The sequence below is a fragment of the Heliangelus exortis genome, chromosome 3 (assembly GCF_036169615.1).
Source record: "Heliangelus exortis chromosome 3, bHelExo1.hap1, whole genome shotgun sequence".
NCBI lineage: Eukaryota > Metazoa > Chordata > Aves > Apodiformes > Trochilidae > Heliangelus > Heliangelus exortis.
Window position 1 is genome coordinate 70,247,601 of NC_092424.1, and position 23,278 is coordinate 70,270,878.

General features: G+C 41.8%; 1 protein-coding gene across 1 annotated transcript; it reads left to right on the top strand.

Annotated features, from left to right (window-relative positions):
* The first annotated feature begins 379 nt into the window (after positions 1-379).
* SNX3 (sorting nexin 3) lies at positions 380-22,010 on the top strand. Its single transcript, XM_071741218.1, has 4 exons — positions 380-690; positions 18,236-18,331; positions 18,685-18,809; positions 21,332-22,010. Exons 1-4 carry the CDS (start codon positions 529-531, stop codon positions 21,435-21,437), a joined length of 489 nt encoding a protein of 162 aa, XP_071597319.1. The 5' UTR covers positions 380-528; the 3' UTR covers positions 21,438-22,010.
* Positions 22,011-23,278: the final 1,268 nt, after the last annotated feature.

The following is a 23,278-nucleotide window of genomic DNA, read 5'->3' on the forward strand; positions in this document are numbered from 1 at the left end:
CTCCAGCAACACCGGAGGGCGGCAACACCCATCTGACCCGACTCCGCACAGCAGCTCTTTCCCTCGATGAGAGAAAGGGATTTACTGCGGGCGCCAAGGGAGAGGAATAAAGGGAAGAGGAACACTGCGGGAAGACCCGAACCGCAGCCCCGCGAAGCCGCCGGACGGATCACTACCAAACCCCACAACTTGCGCGCTCTCTGCCTGACGAGCGGGAGGGCCCGAGACACAAGCTCACACCGCCTACGCACCGCGCCTCCCGCGCACGCCGGGATATGTAGTTCGGGAGGCAAGAAGCCGCTGCGGGCTTAGCGAGAAGGGCGAGGGCTGGGGACTACGATTCCCAGCGTGCTTTGTGCGCGGGCGGAGGGCGCATCCGCTGGCGGCGGCTGCGGCGTGGGTGCGCGTTGCCGGGCAGTCAGCTGGCCGCGGGGCGATAAGAGGGCGGGCGGCGCGGGTTGGCGGCGCTCGGTGCTCGCTGGTTCACCTGCCGCGCTCCGGAGCGGGAGGGAAGGCGACCGCACTGCTATGGCCGAGACGATTGCGGACACCCGGCGGCTGATCAGCAAGCCGCAGAATCTGAACGACGCCTACGGGCCGCCCAGCAACTTCCTGGAGATCGACGTGGGCAACCCGCAGACGGTGGGGGTGGGTCGCGGTCGCTTCACGACCTATGAGATCCGCGTTAAGGTGAGGGTCTGGCCCAGCGGCGGGGGGAGGGGGTCGGCCTAGAGCTCGGTGAGGGGTCCCCGCCGGCCCAGGTTGGGGGACCGGGGTCTCCCAGTGGGCAGCTCCGCCGGGTCTGCGGCGGCACCTCCCCGGCGGGGCCCGGCCGCTCGGGAGCAAATATAACGTGAGGAAAAAGGAACGCGGTGCCTGTGTATCGGTGATGGGCTCCGGACGGCTCTTGTGTAACCGGGAGGGGTGTCCCCGGCACTGTCCGGGGTGGCGGGCTGCCGCCCTCTTGTCCTTCAGGGCCCCGTTCCGTAGCTGCCGCTGTGAGTATCGCGGGGGGGGCGAGGTGATGGCTGAGCAGCCGTGGGCTTCATCCGCGTCCCGAGAGCAGGGCCCAGCTTCTGCAAGCGGCTGGAGCCGAGAGTTCTGGCGGGCTGGCGGTATCCGAGACGAGGCACCCCGGTTCAGATAACGTGGGGACAAATCGGTCCTTTGGCACTGGTGTGCGCAGCTGCCGTCGGACGGGAACATTGCCGTGCTGTGTGTGAGCAGCTGCTCTGCTTGCCTGTCTCGAAGGGGGCAAGTTCTTAGCGGGCTGAGATGGAGCAATAGGGGTGGGTCTGCCCTGAAGGAAGGAGGTCAGGTTCATGGTTCCAGCAGCCTCAAAAATCCTTGGAGATTGTGTAAATAAGTCAAGTGGGCACACGTGGTAGATCAAAGCTTGCTGAAGGGGTAAGGTGGCTGTATATGAGGGAGAACTTACTGCTTTCTTCTCTACCTGAAATATAAATTGAATGCCTTCTAAATAGGGCTTTTTCTCACCATGTGCTCTTAGATATTTTTTCTTAGTAGTACTAGGCTCCTTCCTATCTGACAGGGCTGTATTCACAGGCTTTCCCCAAAAGCTAGTAGTCTTGAGCTTTAGAAAAGCTATGAGGAGGTCACTCTTACGTTCCTTCTAGTTCCACAGATACTGGAGGAGTGGGTAGAAAAACGCAGTATCTATGGCTTGATCTATGCCTGTGGCTGGTAGGGACTTGAAGCAGGCCACCCTTTTTGTCTGCACTGCCAGGGATAAGTTGGGCTGGGAAAGCTGATCTCTCATAGTCTTTTTTTTGTTTTGTTTTTTTTTTTTTAGCTTGTGGTTGAGTCTACTATCTCTAGTATAGCTTTACTCTGTTCTAGCTGACTGAAGTTGGTTAGTTATTACAGGCACTAATAGAGAAGAAGCCTCGTTGACAGCCTGCACACCTTCTCTGCAAAGTGTGATCTTCTCTCCCTGGATAGCTTCATAGCAGGAAAGATTTCAGCTGAGGGCTGCTGCCTTGGTGACAAAAGTTCTTTGGACAAGACCAAAACCCTGTGTGGATCTTGTGGTATTAAAGGTCTAAGCTCTTAACTTAGTGTAACTTCATTTAAAATGACAAAATTAACTGAAATCTAAAGCTGCTAGGGATGATACTACTTCAGTTATGATGCCTTTGAATTGTCATGTCCAGTAGCTATTCTCGTGTTTCAAGATGTGTCCATAGGGCAGGAAGGATAAATTAAAACAATTGAAGCATATGTTGGCCTCTGTGCAAGGACAGACTAGACCTTGCCAGCTTGTGTTGCATTACTCTGCCCTAATCATGATCCTAGTTCTCCACACTTAGCAGAAAGAGGTAACTCTACCTTGCTGGGAAGTATTTGTGTCTTAAGTTCCTGATGACATTTCTTTCCTTGAGGCTGAGCATTTGGGATTGATAGATCCAGGGAAGATGATACAAGAGGAATTTAGCCATGATACAGCATTGGGAACAAGTCCAAAGTTGCTGGGATGAAAAAAAAATAAATGTTTAAAATTTTTTTAATACCTGACTGAAGTCTTTCAGCAGAAAGGAAAGCAGAAAAGTGGCTTTTGAGATAGGTTACTCCTAGTGCATGTGCTATATGGGGTAGAGAATTCTGGATTTCTGTTGTAATGAAGACCTAGAAGTGACCTGAACAAACATACACTGATAGAACTTCCTCCATTCTTTCTCCTAGTCTGACTACTACATAAACATTGTTTCCTTCACCCTCCTTGCTTGCATCTGTGTATACAGAACTACCTCTTATACATGCTCGTTCCCTTTCCAGTTGTGTACTTCTGTACACATAGTGCATCCGTGCTGCATACGTTCATAGCTCTCATGAACTAAAAAATTGAGTTTTAGGTCTCTGTATGCTAGAAGGCTACAGAGCAGGTAATACAAGTCATGCAGAGTTACGTTCACTGTCTAAACTTGTATCAATTAATTGCTTCTCAGCAAAACACAGACCACGTTGCTAATATGCAAGTTTCAGCATGGGAGAAGAGTTGGAACTTGAATTGCTCTACTATTGTGTTTGTAAAAGGTAGGCCTTGTACTCTAAGCTGCTCGTCAGAATGTGGCAGAGAATAGCCACAAGCTTTTCTCTGTGGTCTGACCACTGCTTGTGGTCACAGAAAGTAGTTGCTGAAATTTGCAGTTTTTCCCAGTAGTGCTAATAGTGGCAGCAGAACAAACTCTGAGAAGATAGTGATTTACCTATGCTGTATCAGGAAAACTATGCCTTCAGCTAACACCAATAACACAATGTTAAGTCATGTGGAAATGGATGACTTTACTGCCATGTTCTGCTAAGAGATAGCGTGATCTTCAGCCATAATATAAATCTAGGCTAGGAATGTTGTTGGAGAGGACACCAAGATTCGTTGAGGCAATTAGTCTTGCACCTCTGCCATGGTGTTTACAAACTTTTTCCAAGGTAATTCTATATTAGTCACTTTGAATCTCCAAACTTAACTTTTTTGGTGGGGAAGACTGAGCTTGCTAGCAGACACTTGAACTGATGACTGATAACTAATACCTTTCAAAAAGTACTTGTGTGAAATGCTGCTGGGTTCTCCCAAAGCTGTTGTTGGCAAGCTTTTTACTGGTGTTGCTGCTGAAGCTTATTTGTTGCTTGGGAAGCAATGTGTGCAACACCTTCATGCTTCAGTTCTTGTATTTCTGTACTCATCAGCTTCTGGCAGAAGCTGGAAAGCCTCATGGGGAACTCCAAAGTTTTGGGTAGACTGCTCAGCAGTATACTACTGGAGAAGCAAGTTGCTTGTACTTCAGAAAGCTTTTCACAGCATGTCTGTGTGGGTAGTAGGATGGCTGAGCATTGTGGTAAATGCTTGGTATTTTCACAAGCCATTAAGCTATCTTGGGTAGAATCTATATAGACCTTCCTGTGGAGCAGCATAATTCACAGGTAGTCAGTTGACTGAAATACTGACTTTCTGAGCCCAAAGTTGTGTTGAACAACATTCTGTTTGTGGCAAACTGGACAAGGTGATGACAGAAAGCTTCCCACTGTAGCAACCAGTATGAGGTGTACAATGTGGCAGTGTGCCACTACTGTGCAGCTTAGCTGTTTTGTTCAGTGATGGTAAATGATAAAAAATGCCATCCTGCAGTGCTAAAATAGCAAATTTGAGTATGTCATGTTCTTGACAGCATACTTGAGAATTTGCTTTCTCAATGGTGAGTTTGCACCATTCTAAGGTATTCTTTGTGTGAATCTTTTGGAGTGAGCTAAAAAGGAGGACAGTGCAGGAGGGTATAAAGCTCCAAATGCTTTTTCCAGTGAAATAAAGCCTGATAAAGTCATTGCATCTAAAAGTATTTAAATGATCACAATATTGTGACTGTGCAGTGGTTAAAACTTCCGTAGTCAACTAGACTGCTAAACTAAGACAACAAAATGCTGCCTTGATGTCTTGCAGAGAAGTGTGAGCTTACAGTTAAGTTCTCAGTGTAAATATCTTTGTATTGCCATATGCTGTGTCTTGTGAGTCTTTACTAGTTGCTGACTCAGGAGTCACCATCAGAGGGATAGTGGTCCCCTTCTACTTCTTACACCTTTTCAGGGTGGGCTTGTGCAATCAACACTCTGACAAGGGCATGCAAATACCTGTTATACAGGCTGCAAGCCAGTCCTCTCTCTGAATTTCAGGAAGCATAATCACAAAGTTAGGAGCTGGAAGGGATCAAAAGATCATCAAGTCCAACCCCCCCTTGCCAGAGCAGGGTCACTTACAGAAGGTCACTCAGGAACACATCCAGGTGGGTTTTGAATGTCTCCAGGGAAGGAGACTCCACAACCTCCCTGGGCAGTCTGTTCCACTGCGCTGTCACCCTCACAGGAAAAAAATTTCTCCTTGTGTTTATATGGAACCTCCTGTGCTCAAGCTCATGTTGCCTGTTATCCTATTATTGGGCATAATGGAGAAGAGCCTGGCACCATCCTCCTGGCTCTCTTCCTTCATGTATTTATAAACATTGATGAGGTCACTCCTCATTCTCCTTCAAGTTGAAGAGACCCAGCTCCCCAGCTCAGCCTTTCCTCATAAGAGATTTTTCACTCCCTTAATCATCTTGGAGGCTCTGCACTGGACTCTTTCAAGCAAATGTAGAACAAATGACAGCTGTCATATCCTACAGCATGTCTGCAATGCTTAATCAGTACCAGCTATCACTAAACTTCTGCTGTAGTTGAGACAGATAGTTTTCCTAGTTAGTGGGTCAACAGGCACATCTTTGCTCAAACAGATTCAGTGCAACAACTTCAGGTGCTAAATCCTTCTAGGAGCTTAACTCTGATTCCAGCAACTGGTGACACACTTCAGAGCTGTACACCCACTCTGAAGCAGTACTGCAGAACGTAAGTACATAGATTACAATACTGTCAACAAAGCATATGGATAACCATGAAATTAATACATTTGGGAAAAATAGTTAACACTCTTTCTTCTTTTACTGTTTCTGTAAAGTAAAAGCAACTTCTGTGCTGCCTGTGTTGGTTGAATTTGTCACGTAGGCAACCTAGGTATTAGCCTAGAAGGTTAAATTACCTGTTTATAGTTAGTAATAACTTAGATAAGTCAGTAATATTCAAACTGGCAGATCTGAAGGAAAATACCTGTTACATGAGCTGCTAGTCCAAGTACATCAAGAATTCTTTAGTCAAACCAAGCTTAAACAAAAAGCCCTTGCTGTCTTAATTCTGTTCTTTAATGTTGAATGATCTGTTGCCTCTAATCAGTAAGATTCAACTCAGCACTGAGGCACATCTTAGCTCCTTGAGGTTCCACAGCTCAGAGGCTTGTCTTGAAAAGGTATTGCCTTGCTGCTCTGCTTCCAGATGTTGAGAAGTACTCTGCTTTGGTGGCACTGATGCTCTTAAATGCAGCAGTCACCTTTCATGTATCTTCTGCAGAATGCTTCCTCTGGATCTGTTGAGGTACTCAACTGCACAGCCCCAGTGACGGGAAGGAAATGAGCACGTGTGTTGTTAAGTGCCTGCAATGTTAAGAATAGTATTGTTCCCAAAGGTTTGGGGAAGTATATCAAAGTACTGCTAAATGAAAGCTTCTTTTGAAAGTCTGTTCTCATCTTAACCCGTTTTTTAAGACCTAGCTTGGACACAATACTTGCATTTCAACATATTTTCAGTGGTCTAAATTGAGTGAGTTACTGATTTGCATCTGACTTCTGTGATGAATTCCAAGTAAGTTGGTAAATGAAGTAGAATTGTAACTTGCTCAGGAGGCACTTGTATGCCATGGTTTTGCAAAGCAGCACTCTTAATCTGTCCAATGTGTCTTTGAAATGTTCTGTTCCTTGAACAGTGCCGAATTTGCTGTCCTTCATGTGTTTGGCAGGGTTTGAAGTTGCAGACTCTTCTCCCACTGTAAGAAGAATAAAATCTGTTGATACACCTAGTTTACTACAGTATTGTTCATTTTTCTGGTCAGTGAAGCTTGTGGTGGAGTAATGACTAAACACTGACTCAGAGTGGATGTGTTTAGGGATGCATAATCAGCACTAATTCTGTTTCTCCACTTCTGCAAATCTTTCAGCACACTGCAAGTCTGCTCTAACTGTAGTTAATTACTCTTAAGATCCTCTTCTAAACACTGCTAACATTTTTAGACTCCTCTTCAAAGAACAAAAATGCACTGATTCAGGTGACTTTGTTTTTCTCTTCTACAGCCTAAGTACTGCACCTTTACAAACATTCTTTTCTGTGGAGCAATAATTCAGAAAAGGATAGCTGGAAGGCTAAGAAATTCTTTGCCTTCTAACCAGGGGGCAGAAGTGGAATGGCTTGGATGATAAACTCCTGAAGCAAGGAGAGTGGATTTACCAGCCTATTGCATGTATTTGCTCTGAGCAGCTGATTTTTCTGTAGAGGTTTTTGAACTAGATTCAAGAACCTATTCCAAAAGTACTGAACTACTTTGGTGTTGATGTCTGTGTAAATAGAATAAACAAATCTCTCAATAGGGCTTCTTATTAGTATATTAGCTTAACTGGTAACATGGACTCTTTATTTTTGCACACACAATATGGGCCTTGATTGTCATATATTAAGAATGCACTCTAGTACAGTGCTGAACAAACCAAATCAAACAGAACAATGACTAATCTTTGTAGGACTGATGGCTGTGATCCAGGTGGGCACATGAGTAATGCTGGAGTGTTTTGAAACATCTTTATTTTTAGACAGCTTGCCAAAAAAGTGTGAGCTTGAACTTCAGAGCAATCAGGTCTCTACTGTTTATCGTCTGGTGAAATCAGTAATGCAGGGTAGATTTATAAGCTTCTAACTGTAGGGGAAGTATTTTCTCTAAAGGTTTGTTACTTGGCAATACAATGCCAGTTGCACTGCTGGAGGCTGTTTTAAAGTAGATAATCCAAATGTTCTGTGAAGCTGTAGCACTGAGTGAAGGGTCCAGAACTGCTGTTACTGCTGTAATGGCTTTGATGTGAGAAGGGTGGAGAAGCCCCAATGTTCTGGTCAAAGTACAAAATCAAGTATTATACCAAATGAACATGGGTTCATGGACATATTCCTTCTCTGGCTATTTCTTGAGAATCCAGCTCTAAACTTTTGTCATGGGAGGATCTTCTAGGGCATGTAACAGGTATCAGCCAGGAAGCTGACCTTGAAAGTATAGCTAAAAGCTGATGTATAGTAGCTTTACTTTAAAACCCAGAAGAAAATGAGGCTGTGTCTCAAGCAGTTTAAAGCCAGCTCTATACCAGGAAGTAAGTCTTCAGAGACTACTTCTATAGGCCTAAGCTGCAGCACCCTGTATGTCTTTAAAAATGCTACAAATTAAAGAACGGAAGCTTTTGTCATTTTTGTTGCTGTTAAGTACTTCCTTACCAATGTGAACACTTCTGCTTCAACAACACTGGAAGTGTGAAGATTTTTTGCTGTTGGGTAACTAGTAATAGACATATACCAATCTCTTGTTTCTTGTGTGCTTGTGAAGTGTAGGGATACTGGGCTGCCTCTAGCTCGCAAAGCAAGCTAAAACTTTTGATCTTGTTAAAACTATCAATTGCATCAATTCAGTACAACTTTTGTTGGCCCCATTTCATCATAGCTGGTAGATGGCAGATAATGATGCTACAGCATCAATGTAATGTCATCCCTCTTTGGTCATTCTCAATGAGGAATGAATGGTAGCACCACAGTAGGCCAAACAAGAGCATATGGAAGTTATACCTTGCAATTGTATAAAATAAGTGATCCCTTCTTTTTGAAAGGAATATTTGGTATTTCAAAGGAGGGTTTGGCTTGCTGACATTGAAATAGTTATTGAGAGTTGGCAGTTTGGTCTGGGTGTTGTAAAAGTCTTTGCCTGATTGTGTCCCCCTTTAAATGGGCTCCAGTTTTTACCTTTGGCTTCTGAGCATGGAACCTGAATAATTAGGACCCATTATTTGGGTCCTAATTTGTTTTTCTAGACTTGTCCCCTGGATTGAGCCTTTTGACCATGGCACACCCTAATCCAGTTCTTCATTATGCTGGTGCACTTCATCAGGTGATGGTAAATGCTGCTTAGCAAAAACTCAGGCACCCCCATTCTAATTTGCACAGAGTGACTCTGCTTAAGGCATTAAAGTTGGAAAAGGTTAACTCTTGTCTAAAGATTGATAGTCTTTGTTGTTGTGTTGTTAGGTTTTCCTGTCTTGCTCTTTAAGATGGAAAGAATCCTAACTGAATGTCTCAGTACTATGAAGTGGGAAACTATGGTTCTTGATAGAGCTTAAGTCAGTATTGTTTCAAACTTGAGTGTAAATGTGTGATCAGGTTTTCCAGTGCTCTATTAACTGTGAATTTTTTTGCATGCCATGTGCTTTCAGTACAGCTGGACACCAAGTGGATAAAAGGGAAGGGCAGAACTCTGATCAAAAGGACTGAAACTTAGAAAAAATAGCAGCCTCTTATCTGACCTTTTGCAGTGGGGAAAGAGGTTTTCTTTCAGTAAAGCACACAGCAAATATGTAAGCTTCTAATAACGGAAGTCTAGAGCATGCTTGCTATCTTTATTGCTTTTAATAATTGTAGGAAACGGGGAGGTAGTTGCTTATGTCAAGTTGGGAAGGAAACAAACCACTGGCAAGGCTTCTGCAGTTAACAGTGAACTGCTGAAGCCACTTTCTTGTACTAAAGGGCAGCAGGCTTTTGCCTTAAAGCTGTAATACTTTTTTTTTAATCCACTCTGAATGATGCTTACTGTAATAATCCAGAGCTCTCATTGGCTGACTGTAAATGTAGCCAGAGGGTATCATCTCCTGACAAAGGTCTTGTCTGAAGATAGTAAGAAGCTTGAATTTGGCTTCTGAGTTTCAAGGCCACAAACTTCAATCAGAAGTGAACTGGGTTCTTTCTTGCACTCTATTTTAATGGAAATAGTTGTGTCGAGGCTACCATAACCTCCTTGAAAAAGCCACATCAAAGGAGGTGCTATGGCAACAGTACAGCTTTATTTTCAGATGGTTAGGAGTGGGAGACATTGGTAATGCTGTGCTGTTGATGAGTGTTAGATTGGCAGATGAAGAAATGGTTCAAATTTACCTCAGACTATCCTAGATGGCTGCAGCTGTGGAGTTTCTGCAGTTCTGTGGGGGTGGGCTGGGCTGCAGTGACATTCAGAATCAATGCTGTGGTGTGTCAGCATGCTCTCTGGAGGAACCCAGTGCTATTTGCATTCAGTTTATGCCTGGAAACAGGTTGGTAGGAGCAAGTCTATCTGTTTGCAAGGCTTTTTCCACTCAATAGATAAATTAAACTACTCTTGATAACTGAACACTTAAAATTAGAATTCTAATCTAATGTATTAGAAATGAAGTACTCTAGTTTTCCTCTGACATTTAAAGTAACTTGTATACCAGAATGGCTGCACTGGAGAGTGGTGTATCTGAAGCTGAACGGGACGGTATGACTGGTACTCAAACTATTTATATTCTTCTTTTGGAAGTCTCCCCACTTGTATGCATAAACAGTTTTTGGACTTCTAACTGGGCATAGCATGGGAATTGACTGTAATAACAGCTGGAAAAGTGCTGTCTGGTTAAACAAGCTCTACTGTCCAAGGACTGTCATTTACTTCTGAGGTGAACTGAGAATCTCCTGAGCTTGAAGTTAGACTTGTAGTTTGAACATTTTATAGTAAAATAAATGTAGCTAAAGAAATATGCTTCCTGTGAATACAGGTTTTGCCCTGAGATCTAGTAGCAGGCAATGACTTGTTCCCCATTACCAGTTTGTTGAGCACTAGCCAAGTGACCATAGAAACTTGTTTGGCATCTGAGTAGAAGAATGCAGGAGCGACCAAGGGGTCTAGGTTTGTCACCTGCTCTTTAACTTGGCACCAGTTTTGACAATGTTTATTTCAGTGTACTTTCTTGGCCCTTAACTCACCCTGGAGAATACAGACTTAGGTTTTGTGACACACTAATAGGTGTGTATGTATAGTCTGATACAAAAACAGTGCTGGACAGAATCTGGCATGTCTTAGCATCTTCCTATGCTTAGGATTTTGGGATAAGTGGGACTTGCTCAGAGCTGGTTTATTGGTCCTTCTGGAATAATGCTTTAGCTGCAATTCTGACCAGTGACTTTGTTGCCCAATGCATAATCCTTTTGGATTGAGGACCTGCATTCAAACTGCTTGGAGGCAGGATTTCAGACTGACTAGGAAGTTGTTGAAAATGCTTTTGTTAAAAATGAGACTAGTTATTACACTGGAAAAGAAACAATTGCTGCAGTAATTATGGTGTATTTGTCAGAGGAAAGAGCTATGCTTCAGGGGGTGTGCCAAAATGGATCAAACAGTAGATTTAGCAGATCAGCAAGCCAGAAAACTGACACTATAACACTGAATATGTGTGGGAAGAAGTGTTGATAAACATAAAAGTATCCTGGCCTCACGTTTTGTGCCTTGGTCTCATCTCTGTTCTATCAGGCGTACAAAGCATTAACAGTGTTCAGAATACAGCTACTGGCACTTCAGTGACTAAATAAGTGTAACTCAAACTATGAAGCAAAGAATAACTTTAATATGCAGTGTATGTAATCTTGAAGTGACAATTCAATAGAAATCAAAAGTTTGTTGACACCTTAGTGTTGTCTCCTTCTACCAAATTCTTGCCCTGTGATAGCCCATGCTTCAGCATCTGTCTGGCTTGCTTTATTAAAACCATCTATACATGATAAATGGAAGCCCTAGGACATGCAGAAATACTTCTTACTGAAGGAAAAAGTGGTTTGCTCAAGCAGGGTAATAATCCTTAATGAGACACATACAGTAACTTCAGGTGTGAAAATATCCAGAGGTAAAAATAGGCACCTAAGATGTAAATAAGTTAAACAGTATAAAACAAGACTCCCAAACTGTGTTTCTAAAATAGATCCTAAGAGCTGTGTTTTTGAAGAACATGGCTCTGTCAGTACTCGTTTTTGGATGAAGAGAATTGCTGCAGTTTCTGGGTTTTAAAGAACAGGAAGAAGTTTAGAAGTTGATCTCAACATATAATTCTGGTTCATATCCAGACCAAAGGATAGGGGACACATGCTTTCCTTTAGCATGCTGTTGTGACTTGTAAGCCACTCTATTTAATGGGAGCCTTCTAGCATACACTTCAATTTTCACATTTCCAGTGCTTGTGGTCAAAATTGGATGAGATTTTTCAACTGAAAGGGAAAAGAAGTATTCTGTCTGTCCTTTCCTCCAACCTGCTAGCTGAATAGCATGTCAAAAGTTCAAAAGGGAATGTAGATGGTATAATGAGCTCAATTGGCACTTCTGCCTCTGCATTGTACCTGTAAGCCTGATATGTTGTTTAGAGATTAACTTTATAGACTTCATGCCCAGAAGTATGAAAGGAGCTCCTGAGGACCTGGTAACTCATTGTGTTTTAGCTGCTTCTTACTAAGTTCTAATCCCTCTTGTAAGTAATGTGAGAGGAGAATGGAATATTTTCTGCAGGTGAGAGCCTATATGTTAAATACTGTAGAGAACTTTCTATCCAAGACATTGACAAAGAGTTGATGTTGTAATGCGGAAGGCTGAACTTGCTTAAAAAGCCAATAGCTGAAATCTGAGTAAAATAATCTAGTGCTTCACTTCTGGGAATCTCCATGAACTCTGGGGGACCTTGCTTTATTCACTCTTGGAGTGGAGCATTCTTATCCTCAACATGAGTGTGTTTATAAAGCCTGACTTCTGGCATAATAATCTTAAGTGCAATTTTATTAGTCACTAGTACAGTCAAGAATGTTTTACCTGGGAAGGAAGGCTTGAATACTTTCAGATGTTGATCACTAAGATTTCATAACAAAATACTGCTTTATACTTTATCACCTGTAAGTTGTGGACTAAATAGCATCATATGAAAGTACACAACTAATTTCTCAAGTACTTTTGAACTGTGACTGCCAAAAAGTTGCTGTTGGCTGGCAATGATCCAATGGCCTTTAGTCATAAGCCTGTATAATGCAGTAAGTATCTCTGCAGTTAAGCCTGTTTTGAGCAGCCTTTGAGCATCACTCAGTGATAGCTTAAGCTTAATAGCCTACAGATTATATCCCACAGGTATATCTACTCAAACGGGGACCAGAAGTTGATTGAGATGGCTAACAACTTGTGAAATAAACCAACAAGAAACAGAAGCCACTGTGCTTCTGCCAAGAGGAAAAGTTGGGGATAAGTCCCATGTGAACATCAGCTTTGTAGGGTACTTTTCAAAGCAGTCTTTCAAGATGTGTAAGATGGTGAATATGCAGACTGACACCATTAAGCTTTATTCTGTTACTGATGCTTATGTATGGCCGTTACAGACTCTTGTCCTTGCTTTTAGTAGGTTGTAACTCCTACAAACATTTCTGTAACACTCTAGCCAGTTTGTCACCTCAGTGGCATTTAAGCTTAAGCTTATCATCCTGGGGCTTTCCCTGCTGGGGATGGCATTAGGAGGAGTTGGATGACAGCAGTGGGATAACCCTGCACCCCAAGAATTAATAGAAGTAAAATAGGCACTTAAACAAGCTAGTGTAAGGGCACCTGTGAAAATGCTTGTGTGTTTATTAACATGGTCTTCTGCAGCATTACAGCTTGGCTCCCATTTAATATATCTTCAAGGGGAGAGTTGTGTGCCCACTCCTAGCCTTGTTTAGGGAAGTTTTGCCTTATCAATCTCTGCTTGGTTGAATTGTAGCAGAACAATCTGATCTCATCAGTCCTGAATTGTGTTGCATTTCAGTCTTGTTGGTTTCTTTGAAGTTATCCAGGCTCGTCAGCTTGTACTTGCAAATCCTCAGCTTCATCTGTCCTCAATAGATTCACTGTAGGACTTATTTAAAGGTATTATAGACCATGTTGTATCACGTAGCAGAAAAGTAAAGTAAGCTTGATTGATGTCCTGTGCTGGTACCTGAAACACTCCCTTGAATGCAAGTAACAGGAACCTTCTTAGATTAAAGACTTTCTTTGCATGCATGTACACACCCCCTTCCCTGTTTTTTTGTTTTTGTTTTGTTTTTTTTTTTTACATTTATTAACACCGGGCATCCAGACCTGGAGACAGTAAGAGTGCCAGATGCTTGTGCAACCTTAGGAGCATCTCCTTAAACGACCAGCAAATCTGCTATTTAGCTCGGTGGTACAGTGGCAAAGTGTCAGTAATTAGGATGTCATATAAATGAGGCCCACACCTAAGCAGTATGAGGCACAGCTTACTCATGTAGATTACAGAAATACAGATGAAGCTCTGTATATTGAGTGTTTCTCAGTGCTTCGGTTGTTGCTGAAGTGAAATTAATTTGTAATTTACCAGCTTGTTTCTTGCTTCTGCTTATCAAAACTTCTAATATGTTGTTGTGGTAAGAGTGATGTTATTCACCCTCAAGAAGCAACAACTTCTAAGCTCAGTTTTTACAAAGAATTTACAGGGCTTCCAGTAGGCTTGTATTCGTTATTTAATTGAAGTAACTTGCAAAGTTGTGCATTCTACTGAGCCTCATGTGCTTTGAGGTTCCTTTTCAATAAGCCATTAGTTCTTCCTACTGCCCCATTTGATAATACTATGGGATATGAAATACCATTTAATTCCCTCTTGTTTTGCCCCAGCTTGCCTTTCTTCATAGAAAGAAATGTGAGGCACTGTGTGGCAAATAGCAGGAGCAGGTAAATTTGAGAACCATAAAGATAGCCCTGGCACTGAGTTTCACATCAGCTTTACAACACTTAGTTGCATCAAGCAAGCCAAGAGACTCCTTGCACTGGGGATGTATCAATATCCTGCAGAGGATTTGAATAATCTGCTGTAATCCATTTCCCCTGTAGACCGTAATATTTTCCCTTCATTGGTGTGTGGAGGTGGTGCTTTAGCAGGATGATCTGCTTGGAATTTCATTCTATTCTAGGGACATTCTGTAAGAATAGTTTGAAGTTTCTCTGTTTATAGGCCAACCTTTCCTCTGTAGCAAGGTGGTTGGATACCTGTGTGTTCAAAGTTTTGATGTAACCATTCTCCCAATTGATATCCCTCTGGATGGAATCTTAAATTTACTTAGATTACTCTATTTAGTTTATTTCATTATTTCAATCCAATCTACCATTGGATTCCACTTTGGCTAATCGGTTGTTCTTAGCATGAGCTTTTACCCACCCCATCTTGAAAGGTGCTTTCCTGGCTAAATCTAGTAATACTTGCCAGCCTTTGTTTCTCCAAACTGGGGATCTATTTGCTTCCCATTTCAAGGTTTCCTGTTTAAAGAGCCACTGTGTGGTATCAGCCCACACAGTGTAAGAGTCTACATAGGTGATTTTTGCTCCATTCTGTGCTGCCAAAACAACTGGTCTTGCTTATCCTATTTGTTCATTGCTTTCACCTTCTGTTACTTGTTTTCCAGTGGTAATATGTAATACAGCAGACTTATGTTGCCACTTACCCTATTTGCTGAAGCATCCATAAACCAAATGTGTTGTGTTGGTGGACTCTTAATGAGAGGTGGCCCATTCAGAATGGGTAAAGGTTTAAGAAGCTGTAATGCTAAAGAGCCTGTGTTTTATGGGGATCTGCAATTTGGAAGCCTTACTGTGTCCTTCATTTTCTGCAAGTGTCCTGCATTTTTTCTGCAACTTCTCTTAGGTAGGCATATCACTTTCTGCAAGTGGGTTTTTGTGCAACTCCTTCTGGAACACTTCCCTTTAGAATTGTTTCTAGTAAATTAAACAGTCCTCTAGTTTGCACAGATTGTCCCTTATGTATTTTCTCAACTTCTTTAACCACTTCAACTAAAGACAGAGGTCTCTTTTTCCATTCAGAGTACTGTTGTTCTATTTCTTTAGCTGTAGTTCAACTAAACAATGAAGATCCTCCTAGTCCATCAGGCCAGTTTGTAACAGATTGCATTAAGCAGCGTGTTTGACCAAACCCATTTGGCTATAATAAGATTACAGGGTTGTACTGGTCCCAGTGACCCAGTATATTTTTAATTCTTCAGCTAGGGTTTTGACTGCCTCTGTGTGTTAATTTTTACTCCTGGGATTTGCCTTTCTGTAAGAGTTTAATAGAAGGGAAATTATAGAAAATCCAGGTATATGCTTCCTCCAATATCCTACAGTTCCTATTAATGTTGTAGCTGCTTCCTTCAATGGGGCATTTGCAACTTTTTCTCTGAATGTATCTAGAGAAATTGTTGAACTGCCCTCTATATACCAAGTATCTGAAACTTACTTCTTCACCTTACATTTTCAGGATGGTATCTCAATTTCCGCTTTATTTAGTGCTTGCCATACCACTGCTGCCACTTCCTTCACCTTCTCAGGGGAAGTTCCTCCAATCAGAATATCATCTAGATATTGGTACAGTTTCACATCTTGTGGGGACAAGACTGTAAAAAACTTAAGTGCAGCATGAGCAGTTGTGGGCAAATGTTTGTACCCCATATACTGTTACAAGTATATTGTGTTCCTTCCCAAGTGAAAGCAATTCTCGTAGTGGTTCCCTTGAAGGAGGAAGATGAGTTTCTTTCACTTCATGGGCATACAGCTGCTTGCAAGGTAAGTGTTAAGTTTGCAATATTTGGTACAGCAGCTGTTAGCAGGGCTGTATTAGGATTTGGGCACCAATAATCAATTGTTAATTGCCACTTCCTGTCTTGTTTCCAAACTGGCTGGACAGGTTAGAGATAATTTGTCGGTTTTTCAAATCAGCCATGACTTCAGATACTTCATTTTGTGCTGTAGTAGTAGAAATTGGATATTGTGGTGTATTAGAAGTTTTTGAATCATGGGAGTGCAGCGGGTGCATTAAGTACACGCACTGCAACCTCCTGATTTCTACTGGGATTAGAAGATGCCTTTGTTTGAGGTGAAGGGACCACACACTACAGTCTGGCAGGAGTCAGGCTCTTGTCCGTTTAAAACACGGAAACCCAAAATATTTTCATGGTGAATTTTAATGTTTTGGTTGCAAAGCAAGTAGTCAACATGTTCTTCTTGCCTGGAAGCCATGAATTTACCTTGGCAGATTGGCACAGTATAGTTTCTCTGCTTGCACTGGTAATCTTAATTCTGTTGCCCGGATCACATGCCCATCTTTTCTGCATCTTGTTCTGTTAGTACTGAGATTTGTGCTGATTTATATTTTAAAAACTTCACTGATTGTCCTTGAAGATCAATTGGAATTAGAATGTATAGGCCAGCATAGTTTACCTGCTGAGAAACCTCTGCTTTCTGGCCAGGCAGGCTCAGTTGCCTTCAAGACACAACACTAGTAATTTTTTTACTTCATGCCCTGCATCACACCACAAAGTTCCTCCCTAAGGAGGAGAAAGGGATGATTGTCCCATTTTCTGGGGACTGATGCTGTAGGAGTAGAAGTACTCCTTCCTTTCACTGCTGTCTTGTTTCTGGAATGCTTCAGTCAGAGTCAAGATAATGCCAATAGGCTGACCTTGAGTTGTGTCTTAGGGAGTGCCCATGGCTACTTTAATTCCTCTGTTCTTGAGATACTATTTTGGAGATGTAAAACTTGTTTCCCTTTACTCTGGTTTCTGTTCCCTATTTCACTAGTCTCACTTTGATCTTTTCCCTGGGGCTTTTGGTTTTTGACTGGTGCATTGTCCCCGTCCATTTATTGTCCTAGTCCATTTCACAGCTATAGGTAAGGATGCTGTGTATTAATTCTGCTTGTGTAAGGTGCTGCTTGCAGGCATTTTGAGTATTATCACTTTGTCCCTTACTGTATTCTGTGTTAGTCTTCATCTCATCTTGTTTGGCAGCCAGATAGGGTTTAGAAATTGCTGGGACTCCTCTAATCAGTGGTTTTAACATGGCAAAATCAATTGTAGCACATAGTGGAACACTATGGGGCTCCGATTTGTGCCTGGCTTGTATGCAAGGGGCTTTTGTGACTGCTTTAGGGAGCTCACTTGGAGATCAGCACCATGTAGGGGTTCACTTTGTTCCTTGGTGTTTTAAGAAAACTCTTAGACCCCAGTAGCCATTTGCTTCATTCTCAGTCAACATTGTTTGGTTCTGCCACTTGGGCATACATGGGACAGATACTCAGTTTCAGTTCTGGCTTTGTGCTGTATCTCTTGCAAATGTAGCAATGGCAAGGGATCCCAGGGAATGGTTTGTATAGTGTGTTGCAGATCACTATCCAGTTCTTTCTGGTTTGACAACAGGCCTGGCTTCATATTCAGGAGGATTTCTGGAGAAGAGGTGATTGTATTCTGGCTCCCTGTCATTGGGATCACCCCAGATGTCTCCATCCCAATCTACAAGGGTTACTACTACTTTTGTAATCCCTACAATGTTAGGGGGCAGGGAGCCTGCATGAACATTTTATTGACCTCCCAACTTGTCCCTTTTCCTTTTTCTTCTGTAATTGTTTCTGTAGTTCTTAAACTTCCACAGACAGTAACAGCTCAGCTTCCTTCCTACCTTCTATTTTTTAGGTCCTGTTCCTTTATATTTCTATTTTCCCTTTCCTGGTATGCAGCTTCTAGATGGGTAACTAGCATCTTGCATATAATGCCTGTTCCTTCTCCATCCTTTTATGGCCCCTTGTCACTTTTAGGTGTTCTTCAACAGCTTCCCAATTATGCCAATTATCATGAGCCCATTCTTCCCAGATGTTGGGACTTGGATACACTGCCACATTTGTCTAATCAATAGCTTGTATTCTTGTTTCAGACAAATCTACCTATCTTCAAATTGAAAGAATCTACAGTCAGAAGAAGATACAGTGACTTTGAATGGCTAAGGAATGAACTAGAAAGAGAAAGCAAGGTAGGTAAAATGAAAGGTAGATACAAGCCTTCATAGATACACAAAAAGTACTAGTGCAGAAATATTATGTTTCAGACTTTATACATCATATAGACCACATGTTGTGGTTGAAAATGTCCACAAAAAAACCAAAACTCTTTCAACAAACTTTAGCTGTTTAATGAATTTGAGTTAATTCATAGTTGTGCTGCTTGAATTCAACTTACCTCTGACAGATACTGTTTTTCTCCGGTCATGTTTTATTATTTCACTAGGGATGTGATTGAGTTTGGTCCTTCAGGAGGAAGAGGCAGCACAGGAGGTGTATAAACTTGCTCACAGGATGCACTTATGGACACTTCTGAATCTTTCAGGTTGTGGTACCCCCTCTACCAGGAAAAGCCCTTCTCCGCCAACTCCCTTTCCGAGGAGATGATGGTATATTTGATGACTCCTTTATAGAAGAGAGGAAGCAGGCTCTTGAGCAATTTATAAACAAGTAAGTGTTTGGTCAAGTTATCTGGAGACAAACCCAGAACTCCTCTCTGGAAAACTGAATTAAAGCTGCTGATCCTCTAGCTATGGTAGCTCCATAAGGTTCAGAACAATAACTTTCACATAATCTTGCAGTAGGCCATACTAACACTGCTCATCCAGTGTTTAGTTTTATATCTTGCTGCTTAGCTGAACAGCTGACATTAATGGTAGTGTTGTTAATTTATGCAAATTACTTCTAAAATTATAACCTTCAAAATAGTTCTACTTTTCCATTTCTGAAAAGGTATCCATTGGCTGAACAATGGAGCTTACAATAGGCTTACAGCAGTTTACTTTGCTTGCAGATGTGAGGTATTATCAGCTTGTGTAACAATGTGTATTTTCTCTAATCATTGTAAGAATCTTTCTGAAATGTAAAAACACTACCTGAGGCATGCACACATGTAGCTTGAAACAGATACTTTGGGTTTTGTCATTGCCTTTCAAAGAGTGAGCAGAAATTATAGTAACAAAGTCTTATGATTCTTTTTCCATCATCAGCCATTACTAATTGCTCTCTACATTGTGACCCTGAGAGCTACTTCAGTCTCTTTAACAATGTAGATCCAAACAGTGGGTAAGAATGAATGCTGCCAGTTAACAAGCTTTACTGGTCTTTAGAGGCAATACTGGTCAGGCAACTGGATTTGGGGCTGCTTCATTTGGAGTACAAGCCTGTCAGTTCCATTAGCATTTTAATCTTGGTCTGTTTAAAAGGAACAGAAGATATCTGAGTTAAGCCAGAACCTCATGTTACTCTGTTCAGGCATGTGGCTTGGAGTTGGAAGTCACAAGTTCACTAAAGCCATCTTGTGCAAGGAAGCCAAGTGTGAGTGTATGACACATCTGAAGTTTTTCTTTATATAATTACTTGTTAGCTCAATTTAGAGGTATTGCTAATGGTTCTGATCAAGTAAATGCTTTAGAATTCACTTGTTTTTGTTCAAGGACAAGTGGAACGAATTTTCCAGGCATCTAGAGTCATAGAATCATAGAGTGTTAGGGGTTGGAAGGGACCTCTAGAGATCATCTTGTCCAACCCCTCTGCCAAAGCAGGATAAGCTAGAGGAGACCACACAGGAATACATCCAGGTAGGTTTTGAAAGTCTCCAGAGAAGGAGACTCTTCAGCCTCTCTGGGCAGCCTGTTCTAGTGTTCCATCACTCTCCCAGTAAAGAAGTTTCCCCTCATGTTGAGGTGTAACTTCCTATGTTCTAGCTTAAATCCATTATTCCTTGACCTATTACTGGTCACCACTGAAAAGAGATTGGCCTCTTCTCCTTGACACTATGATGTGGAGGCCATAAGGATGACACAAGCTGGCCTAGAGAGGATGGGAGGCTCTCTTAAAGGGAGAAGTCTGTGTTGATTGGTCAAATTAGATGTAAATTTTCTCAAACCAAACTGCTTTAGGTTTTCATGTCCATAGCTGATCAACTTCCAGGGATTCTGATTCTTTTGGATTTTTTACCTGCCCAGAAGGCTGCATGGTGTTTTAAGGGTTTCAATGCAGTATCTTGTAGGTTTATTCCAAGCTTTGGAGTGTTTTCTAATGAAATTTCAGCTCCTTTTCTGTTAAAAAGATGATGGCTCATTCTTGTATGTGAAACAAAACTAAATTCTCAGTAGAGGTGCTAGTCTATCCTAATAGACTATTAGGATGACTAATAAAAGGACAAGGGGCAATGGTTATCAATTGGAGCATAGGTGGTTCCTATATAAAGAAAGTTTTTCACTGTGAGGGGAACAGAGCACTGGCACAGGCTGCACAGGGAGGTTGTGGAGTCTCCTTCCCTGGAGACATTCAAAGCCCACCTGGATGTGTTTCTGTGTGACCTCCTGTAGTGACCCTGCTCTGGCAGGGGGGGTTGGACTCATCTTTTGAGGTCCCTAACTTTCTATGATTCTAGAGCAGAAAATCTTGTCTCCTTATGTTTCATATCAAAAGACTTCAATTAGCAGAAGGGCCAGTACCATTAGTGCTGCCTGTGCATGCTAGGAATAGTGACCATGGCAAGTCACTGTTCTAAGCAGTTCCAGAGCCTTCAAAAGATCTTCACACCCTCTGGTGGACTAAATCTTTAACTCTGCCTGGGCTAACTGCTGTTGAATTAGGCTTAGGACTGAGGGCTTAAGATGCCTTTAAAAAGTTGATGCCTAGGACATCAAGACCTGTAAAAATCCACTTGGCTGGCTAGATTTCCTAATGCTAGATTGGGCACTTTGATAGTTCCCTGGATTGCAGGTGAGACCTGCTGATGTAACATGCTTCCAAATGATCAGAGGCAGCTCAGGGTTCCTATGGACTACTTTTAATGTGGGGGAGAATGACAAATCTTGCTGCCTGGTATCATTCTAGTCACCATCAGTGAACTGGAAGTGGAATCTTCCCTAAGTGCAGAGCAATAGATGGCCTTACTCTGCTGGCTTGTTGCAAGTAGACTCAATTTCTTAGCACTAATGCTTGTTTTTTTTCCTCTCTAGGGTTGCAGGCCACCCACTGGCACAGAATGAGCGCTGTCTTCACATGTTCTTACAAGATGAAGTAATAGACAAAAACTACACACCATCCAAAATAAGGCATACTTGAATTCTGAAACCATCTTCCCAAACACTAGTGGTTCTTATGCTTGGTTTTAAGAGGTTGTAGTTTGTCTTAGCATGCTGAGGATAAACGGGCACGAAGTCTTCAACATGAGTACACTGCTTGGTCTTTGCATATGCTTTATAACATTAAAGAACTCACTTGTCTTCTAGCTAAATCCCTCCAAATTATTGATTTAAGAGTATTATACTATGAGACCATCTACCCCTTCCAATGTCTCACAAACTTTTCCACTCTTATTTGCAATGACTTAATAATGTTTACTGACTTGGCCTTACTTGAACTTGCACAGTTGTAATGTCACATATTCACTTGTTTGACTAAACTGCTCTGCTGTTTCTGAGGTAGTCATCTGTCTGAACTTCTGTAGAAAGACTGCTTTATTTCTGATACCCTGTGTGAGAAACACTTATGCAATTGTCTTGAAGCTTGTAAAACACTTTATACTGAAGTAATGAGGGAATTATCTTTATATTCTGTAAGAGGAAAAAAAAATCAAATTTATATACTAAATAACTTGTCTAAAGTTTTGAAATAAAAGTGAAAATGCACTTCAAATGTTTTGTCACTCTTGACCTTGAATGTGGGGTACCTCATCCTTTCTGAGGAGCAGGGACTTGACCATACTAAGTGACCTCGTGCTTCAGCCTTGCTGTGCTGCTCTTCTGCAATGTGGTCTTAAGTTACTAACAACTTGCACTAAATAAGTACCCTTAGATGCTGGCAGTCACTGCTCAAGTGTTAGAAAACATAAGGGTTTTAAGGCTCTTGTGTTGTGGAGCCAAAGCTGGAGACCCATTCATGGTAGACAGTCAACAGATCTGTGGCTTCTGTAAGTCTGGGGAAAAAACTATCTTTCTACTTGGCATCAGATGCTTCAAATAGCAAGTGAAAATTGTACCATCCTACAGAGGAAGGAATGTTGACATAAACTGATGATAGGTTATAACTTCAGTCCTAGATTAAAGTAGCTCTGCTCTACAGTTACAAGCAGGGACATGAAGACTTACAAGCCTCCTAGCCCTAAACATTAAAGGAAGGGGAACTTTAATGTTATGCTTCTGTGACCATGGGTGCAATGCAGGTTGTTGATGCCTGAATTGCAGTTCATAAACAACACTGCTGAAGTCTTCATTCTCACTATGTGCTTCTGTTGCTGGAGAAGCTTCTTCAGTGCTTCCAACTGTGACATGAGAGTTACCTATTCAGGTACTCTTGAATCTGTTTTCAAGAACACTGTAGTAGTAATCAGATCCAGATTTTTGTGCTAATTGGTACACATTGGCTTAGACTTCACTCTGCAGCTTTTTCATGCTTATAATACATCTCATCTTTCTTGAGAACATCCTACAGCCTTACTGGCAAAGTTATTAGTTTCTTTTAAATAAAACTGTTAACCTAATTTATGGAAATTTGGGTGTAAAAGATTGAACTGACAAGGCAGTGGTGGCTGACTGGATTATAGCTAGGAGCAGTGACTAGCTACACTGAGTAGTTGGATGCTCAAGTAATTCCTCTTTCCTCCTCATTCTGAAAGACACTGAGTATCTCCAGCAGTCCTATTAATGAAACCAGGGACCAAAACTGACAGTCTGCTTGCAGCCTAGAGCTGTTCAGCTTTTCAAGAAATTTGTTTGTGTGATATCGACTCTAAAACTGCCTGTTCTTGCTGAATCACACTTAAAGTTGAATTACTCTTGGAAATGGGGGAAGACAGGCTAAATGTTGAAGTTCTTTTATTTAGGCTTAGGTACATAAAACTATCTAGTTCTTTTTCTCAGTGTCTTTTTCTGAGAAGCTTTTTTTCCAGAGATCTAAGTAAATGC

What these genes read in the sequence shown, in the direction of transcription:
- SNX3 (XM_071741218.1), top strand. Translation starts at nt 529, where the DNA reads ATGGCCGAGACGATTGCGGACACCCGGCGGCTGATCAGCAAGCCGCAG. An exon ending in CCTATGAGATCCGCGTTAAG is followed by an intron (nt 691 to 18,235) that starts GTGAGGGTCTGG and finishes TTCTTGTTTCAG; the next exon opens with ACAAATCTACCTATCTTCAA. An exon ending in AACTAGAAAGAGAAAGCAAG is followed by an intron (nt 18,332 to 18,684) that starts GTAGGTAAAATG and finishes TGAATCTTTCAG; the next exon opens with GTTGTGGTACCCCCTCTACC.